Below are 8,250 nucleotides of genomic sequence, written 5' to 3'. Positions count from 1 at the left end.
TGCGAGGCCAGGAGTGGAAGCGGCTGAGGACGAGTCGCTGGATGTTGTACAAGCAGATACATACATATGCATATATTAAGGGTGAGAATATTTTTTTCCTTTTTTTTTTTTTTTTAACAAAACAGAGAAAAGTGTTTTATTGTTACTAAAAAAAAACCCCAACAAACAATGCTCTTAGTGTTTTAGGCCATGGATTCTCTAGCTCAGATTCATGGCGTAGAACACATTAACAGGGAAAGCGTCTCATGGACATCTCCCCTCCAGCCACAACCAGGCACCCTCCTCCCTTCCCCTTGGTGATCAAATAACATCCTTATGCAAGTACAGCAATTGTTTACATGTAAAATTAAGATTAGGAAAGTATTTAATGTATTTGTAGCCTTTTTTTTTTTCCTTGTTTTTCCTGTTGTGTTTTTTTTTTTTTTTTTTTTTTTTTTTTAAAAAAAAGAAGTGATTTAGCAGCTGGAAAGAAAAAGACAGCATCATGTGAGCAGCTAGTGCTGCACAGACCACCAGCAAATGCTCCACAGGTTATTCGTGGTCCACAGACCACAGTTCACAAACTACATTTTTAGGGCTTCACAAACTTTTCAGACTGTGTTATGGTAGATGCTTCTTCACAGTGAGAGCCAGCAGGTCATCTTTGGTTGTTGAAGAGAGACACACAAGAGACTTAACGTACTCAGCAGCAGCTCAGTTTGGAGGACTGGGTGGCACCGGGGTGCGGTTGAGGTCCCTTCGGGCACACAGAAAACACGCACTCCAACTGCACTGCAAAAGCGACCACTGTTATCTGTACCCGGGCTGCACTCAGACTTCAGACACCATCATGGGGTGGGCAGAGCCGGGGAGAGCACCACAGCGCTTGTTCCACCTCTTGACTCGTGTAGGGCGCTTTTGTTTTCACCCGTATGGGTCTTCGGGTTCCTTAGGCACAGCAAGGCAACCAGCAGATGCGAAGGGCAGCGGCAGAAGCTGGGCGACAACGGACGCGCAAGCTACGGCGAAGGGCTGTCGGTTCTCTCCTCGAGAGGCTGCGACCTTTGCAGCTACCAGGGTCCCAAGTCCCCAGGACAACCAAGCCACCGATCCAAGTCACGCGAGAGACACTGCGGCCACACGGCTGGAAAAACCAAGCTGGGATTGGGCACCGACCGGCCCTGAGGTCGTCTCCCAGCCTCGCGGCAACGCGCTGGGAACCAAACGCACCCACACGGTACAGCAGCCCAGCCAGCTGCTCATCGGCCATTAAGTTCTCTCTGCAGAAGAGGTCTCCCAAGCAGCAACCCCTTTTTTTTTTTTTTTAAACAATTGCTCTCACCCCTCTTTTTTTGGTAGACACACATACATACACACACTATATGTACACAATTTGGAACCGAGGATCTACGCAATGAAAAGGAAGCCAGCACCGCTCAGAGATGGTGCACACATTCAGCAGCTGTCAAAGGAGAAGTCGTTTTACTTTCTTTTAAACTTGCAATGTTTGTCTTTATTTTGTTCTTTATATTTTGAAAGTGAAAAGAAATAGTATTGAGTCAATTTCTTTTTTTCTTTTTTTAAATATTTGTTCTATGTATTTACAAGCCTTAAAGTTGCTCTAAAGGTTCTGAAAGTATCACTAGTACTTTTTCCCCAGGGTAGCACTGTTTTGAATGAGTTATTTTTGGAGCACTCTGGTCCGCAGCGGTTTTCTCAAATGCATTTCCTTCCGTTCCAAGGTTATGTACGTTTTGATTACTATTTTCTTTTTTAATTTCTGAAGCAAGCTGAGAGGCAGGCAGAAAAATCTGATGACAATTAAAAAAAAAAAATTGATCTCTTCCTCATCTAGCTTACCCCAACCCCCTTGAAAGTTTTGTCTATTTATCATGCTTTGAAACAAAACTGAGGTGCATATGAAGGGGAGGGAAATTTATTTCTCTGCTTTTGTTCTATTATACAATTTGTTTACAGAAACTGCAAATTTAAAAATTACACTGGCATTTGCAGTCCTTAAAATAATAAATTAAAAGTTTTCAACTTTTTTTTTTTTTTTGCTAAACAGATTTGTTTTGCTTTGTGTTTCTGTAAGTATGAGTCCTTGTTTAAAAAGAAAAGAAAAAAAAAGATTAAAACAGAAAATATTTTCTATAAATAATACATGTGTTTTGGTTTAGTGCTCCCGCCCTCAGGTTTGACGTTTACTTTTTTTTTTTTCAAGTACCTTTTTTCCTCCATGATCACCTTTGTGTTTCTCTATTTTTACCTCTCCCACTCGTGCATGTGTGGGGGAAAGGGGGGGGTCTGCACGAGAATTGGCCTTGCTGCACTGTGATTGGCGAAGACGTGAAACTTTTTAAAAAAATACTTAAACTGTTTCTTTTTTTTTTTTTTTTCTCTGTATTTTAAGTTTTAATTATCCTCCGACTCCTCTTCGGCCTCCCGTAGCCACGTGAAGAATGCTGTGACAGATTTTAGCGCTACTCCTTTCCCGTTCTGCTCCGCTGGGTCCTTGCTGCTCTCCCATTTGTAGAAGGCATCCTCCGATATTACCTCCTCATCATACAGGCAATCAAAAAACATCCGCAACAAATCTGCAATAATGGAATAACGGGAGAGAACAGCTGTTAGTGCTGCGCAGTTTTAGTCAGCAGACAAAGACACGGTTACGGATAAGAGGATTAACGTGACCTTTAATACACGAGATGCAGATACAAGTAAAAGGAAGGTCTGTTACTGAGTTATTGCTTCCTGGCTGGTTACACACAGCTGAGAGGGAAAAGAGGTCCCTCCAATGCTGTTGGATAACATGCTCTGCAGAAAAGGGAAAGCTGGGAAAGCAGCCGTGGGAACTTATTATCTAGGGATTGGCCAGCAAACAAAATCCACAGCAGCCCATCCTCCTCTCGTTGGACTGCACAACCTGGCAGCCTGGCTCCTCTCCAACACCTGATTTTTCATGGCTCAGCAGGAGGGATAAACAAACGACCAGCGCCTTAAAGCTAAGGATGATCGAGTTGGGTGTTTTTGTGCACTCTGTGGTTTTGTGCTGCAGACTCCCCGGGAATCCCTGTTTCTTTAGCATCTCCCCACCTCTTTTCCAACAACAGTTCTCTGCAGTGTCTCTGGGACAAGACTCATCAGCTGTTCAACTTATTTTATTCCCTCCAAGTCCACAGACACCTGTGGTGCAGCAATACAATTACAACGCCCAGTGCTCTCACATGCCCAGGTACTATAAACACAACAGATGATTTTCAACTGCTCTTTTTTCCCTTCTCTTTGTATCAACAGAGGTTTGCTCTTCCATCTGCTTGGCTGCTTACAGCACCAACCAAGAGAGGAGCCAGCCTCTGGACAAACATTTGGGGAACTGCACTGCTCTACAAGCCAGAATCTGGACAAACAGAAACCACTGTATGCTATTTTATGTAGCAGATGAGATAAAATGCTAAAATTTAGTTTCCACTGTCAGGAAAAGCACATCCTCTTCCAGACCCCATTGCTAGACTTTCACAGAAACAACTTTTCCTTAGGCTGTCAGGGTTCACGTCCCTAGTGCAGAGGCAACACTTACTAGGAGGCTGATCAAGTTTTACTATTGATGCTTGTAGTGCATAAAGTGCTTGTAGTTCCTTCTCTGTGTCTGAGTCTAGGTACTTGAGTAAGATCGGCACTCTCTGTTTGATAACAGCAGTGTCCACACGGAAGCTAGAAGAGTCCGCTGAGGGGAAGAGAAGAAAACAGGGTCAGCTTTGGTACACAGCAGCAGGGGTGGAAAAGAGGATGGGAAACAACAGGAATTATTTCTGACCCATGTTTTTTTCTGAAAGTCCTGATCCTTCCAGTTCTCCACATTCAACCAGTATCCGCAGCGACCGCGGCCCTAACCAGCCTGCTGCCACACACAGAAGGATTACAACCATACTTTGCAGTGCAAATTGTTGTGTTTCCACAGACAACTGGATGTCCAAAGTCTGTACAATGGCTAGGGCTAAAATTTCAGTTATATAGAAGGCTTTCAGAAAAGTGTATATTTTTTTTTTTCTTAAAAATACTATGGCAAAACCAGAATCATAAGCTGCACATGACATAGGAAATCAAGAATATATAAAAATACATATTAGAAGTCCATCAGCAACATGGATAAATTATTCAGCAGCTTTTAAGTATATCACACAACACAATTAGGTGATATTTTGAAAACAAAAGGGAAAACCCCTCAATTAGAGGCAAGATCAAAATGTAAACCAGAAGATGTTCCCGACACACACCAGGAAACCTTTGTCCTGTGTCATTTCGCCATTAACACTAGGTGGCATCAGAAAGGTTCTGTTCTCAGGGAGAAGAAAGGAGCTGGGCAGTCCTTCCCCCGCAGCAAGAAGTTCAGACCATTCTTTTCACCAAGCGTGACTCTTACAGCTAAGAGCGGAACTGGGTGCTTTACAAGCGCAATGTTTTGCTTTGCCAGATGCCAACAGTAAAGTTAAAGAAAACAAAGTGAACTGACCAGATGTTTCTTGCTGCAGAGTTTTATTCAAGCCCCCCTGAGGCTCACACATCTGATGTGGGAAGCCACCCTTGCCTCCATTTCCAGCCAACTGCTGTACATTCAACTAATCCACATAAACTGTCTTTCCAAAATTGCAACTTTGGACATAAAACTATTAAGACGACAGAGATGCAGGCTGGCTTCTCTTCTGCAACCCACGCTTCCAACGCGCACATGGCAATCTGCGATGATAGAGCGCCCACACGTACTTGCCGACACAGGAGTGGAAATGCTAATTATCTTAATAATGTCTGGAGCATTTCCACCTTCACTAGAAAAATCAGTGAACCACCTGGCATTACTCAGAGTCCTCTGAAACTTCTGCTCATGCGAGGTCACCAGGACACGCCAGAGCCTCGAGAATACCATAACCGGTGAAGTGCCTGGCTGCCGTAGGAGGAACGGACATCCCGCTCTCAAGCGCCAGGATTCAATACGGTGCAGAAATCTTAGTGTGTGATAAAAAAGCAGCTTCGGGGGACGGAAAAGCTATATAAACCTGAAAAATATAAAATAATTCTTTGCACGTTTGGTTTGTATGGTGTTTACATTGCAAGTTACTCACCTATAATAGCTGCTTTACAAACTGCTGTCATTAAAGCTCTAAGGAATGTAGGTGAACTCATCTGGCTTTCATCTAGATTAGCCTGAAATCAAGAGTAAATAGACCAGTTAAAAACATGCCGCTGCATAAGAGCAACCATTTCCAAACTCCACCACCGAATTTAGCAGCTAGTTCAAGTTCAGCAAAAGCTGCTGCAGCAGAAATCCAGTTCACCCTGTGCAAAACTTCAGCTTTCCCATTCACTTCTGGAAAGTAGCTCAGGTACATTGACATGCAGCAACAGTTCTCATATGATCAATACACCATTTAACTACTCCCACAACTCATCATTTGTCTCAAGAAACAAGCCAAACCAACACTGCTTGGCTTTTACAATGCCTTTATACATTTTCTAAGAGTTTTAGGCTTTTTCAACAAATTGTACAGCATGCTCCTTGGGTGGAGATTTGTTTGCTTTGTAGAAGAAATTCAGAGAATGGCTATGTAACTTGTCCAAGACTACAAAGAGCCTGTGGGTGTCCCCAGAATTTCAGTGCTTTCATTCCACTCTTGACTTCTCTAATGGAAGGAGAAAAATGACATTTCTAACACATTGCTCCAGCAAGAAAAATAACTGAAGCTGACCAAGATTTAGCTGCAAGCACGGATCTAAATGAATCAGGTTGGGTATAATTTCAGACACTAGATTAAATATCTGGTTTAAAGGATACAGCCAGAGACAGAGGGCAAAAGACCAGTGGGTTGACAGGGCTTTTCTTTTTTTCTTTTTTCCTTTTTCTTTATTTTCTTTTACAGTTACTGGTCCAATGCACTGGGAAAGGTACACGTGCTCTCCGTGAGTGCCCAGGACGTTTTTGCAGGATGGCAGGGGGAATTTGGTAGCTCATGTTGCAAAAAGCAATGAGAAGCTTCTATCTCATATTTTGGGAAGAAAGAATGTAGTGGTGTACTCTATCTAAAATGCAGTCAGTAGCCGGAAGCAGTGTTTTCAGAGTCAAAAAGTCTTTGAAGTATTTAAAAGGCAGTTACACAGTTGTATGTTAACGTGGCTAAAATTCTTTCTTCCTAAAGCTTACTTTGAAATAAACCGACTGATTACATGTTAGATTTTAATTCTTTGGAAGTGTTGATTGCGCAGACCTAATCATCTTCGTGTCCTATGCCTCAGGAGGAGCCTGCAGAGATGCTCCTTTAGATGAGAAAATATTTACGAAAGCAGTTAACAAACTGTGTGCAGGGAGGGTGAAAATAGTCTTTGTACCTCTACCCAGTCAAAGATTTGTTCATCATTCGCCTTGTCTTCAACAATGAGTTTTTCTAGCTGCTTGTTCAGCTCTTCCGCAGAGAGTTCTTTCTCTGAAAGTGCTTCTGAGGAACTGGAACAGTCAGACTCCGTGAAGTCCAACTTCTGCAACATCAGAAGCGATGATGAGAATTAGTTAAATATACTTTCCTACACCGAATAATACCAAACCAAGGCAGCATGCTACACTTCATTCTGCTTTCCGGCATCTTTCAACTGCTAAGTTATCATTACAACGATTTATATACTTTCTTCTGTTCCAAAGATTATAAAGCATTTTACAAACACGTGGGAACTACGTTATCCAGCAAAGACAACCAAGCATCTCAGAGCAACTCCAGCCCTGCATGATACCACAAGATGAAGTGCATGTTGCTCAACGGAAACGATGGGAAGCTGGGATGCAATTGCCAGAGCTGGCATTCGCTCAAAGAAACTGCAGCTAACGCCCCAATTCATTGCAAAATGCGACAGAGGATCTACAGTCCCCTCACCAAGCCCCAGGCCTCCGTAATCCATGTCATTTCCTGCAGCGCAGCACTTAAGTGCTAAAACAGGGCAGTGGGTCACTCGGAGCTCCAAAGGGAGACCTCCAGCTTCTTCTCTGGGAGTACCACCAGCAAGAGCTGCAAGGTGCCTTCCATCAGGCCTGGCTCCTCTTGGCTGTGAAACCCCCCAGGATCGTAACACATGGTGGGGAGAGTGAGTAATTGCTCTAATTTATTCTGGCTCTTCTGCAGATGGTGTGTCCTTGCTGCAAAACTCATTCTTGAGTTCACTCCCTCCAGCTGGAGAAACACATTTCCTAGAGGAAGCCAGCTGACATGTGCCTGGGATCGGAAGGGACAAGCCCATCCTCCTGGTGTTTCAGAAAGGAGGCGCTGAATTAATTTAACCGCAGTGTGGTGAGGGAGACACCTCACCGCATGTCCCATACCAACTGGGATGGAAGAGTATGAACAAACGGGACACGGGGCCGAAAGTCAGTGTGCCAAAATCACTCATTAAGCAGATGCTTGCTCTGAACTCACTTGTTCCATGAGAAAGGTATGTACATCCTCCCCTTCGGGTAAGTAGTCCTTCCAACTGAGGCCAGACTCTCTCCATAAGGCTCCCACTTTCTTATGGCTCTAAAACACAAACAGTTTGTTCATTTTAAAAGACCTGAAAGACAACCAGGGGAGTTTACACAAGCCGGAGTGGTGCCGCTGTGTTGGGAGAAATAAAGAACCGTTCAGCCACCAAACAAGATGCCTAGCAATGAAGTGACAACGTCTGGAAATCCCGTGCAAGAGAAATCATATATGCAATCCTGCCACAGGTATACACATCTTGTCAAGTGGTCAAACGCCACGGTGATGGGTAATAAACAAGGCATAACGTGACACGTGGGGTTTGCAACAACTTCAGCCCGAGATTACCTACGAGAAGTGACACATCTGAACAAGGCAGTTTCCCATGGCCGTGACACAGAGCTGGCAGTTAGATGACTTAGATTCTTCTCCTGACTCTGTCACTAACTTACTCCGTGACTCATTCTCCCCCTGCCTTGACATTAAGGCACCAGCAAATTGGCTACTTTTAGAAAATAATTATTTACATGGCTGTTTTCTGTGCAGAGAGAAAGCCTCAAATTCAGGTACATAACACCAAGTTCCCCTTTCAATTCCTAGAATTTATTGCAAATCTCGAGAAAAGCGCCTTTGCAGCATGTACAGTTCAACCTTCCGCATCCTCTAATGTCACGCTGACCTTTCGGGATGCTGCCTAAGACAGCACATATACAATTCTGACAAGAATAAAAATACAAGTAACAACCAGCTCTTTTCACCCAAATGCTTTGCCGAA

The 8,250-nt window shown here is 43.6% G+C and overlaps 1 protein-coding gene across 6 annotated transcripts in view; it reads right to left on the bottom strand.

The window, feature by feature from the left end:
* Positions 1-397: 397 nt before the first annotated feature.
* Positions 398-8,250, bottom strand: part of EIF4G3 (eukaryotic translation initiation factor 4 gamma 3) — a 111,054-nt gene continuing 103,201 nt past the window's right edge. For all 6 annotated transcript variants that reach the window (XM_082493586.1, XM_082493585.1, XM_082493582.1 and 3 more), the window contains 5 exons: positions 7,434-7,532; positions 6,361-6,507; positions 5,100-5,181; positions 3,560-3,706; positions 398-2,576 (listed from right to left, as the gene is read on the bottom strand). In XM_082493586.1, coding sequence (XP_082349712.1) covers positions 2,395-2,576; positions 3,560-3,706; positions 5,100-5,181; positions 6,361-6,507; positions 7,434-7,532 — 657 coding nt within the window. In that variant the 3' untranslated portion in view covers positions 398-2,394. The remainder of the gene's footprint in view (positions 2,577-3,559; positions 3,707-5,099; positions 5,182-6,360; positions 6,508-7,433; positions 7,533-8,250) is intronic.

This window comes from Vanellus vanellus (assembly GCF_965231255.1).
Source record: "Vanellus vanellus genome assembly, chromosome: 20".
Taxonomy (NCBI): Eukaryota; Metazoa; Chordata; class Aves; order Charadriiformes; family Charadriidae; genus Vanellus; species Vanellus vanellus.
The sequence above is the reverse complement of the archived record's forward strand: the minus strand, read 5'-3'. Positions and strand labels throughout refer to the sequence as shown.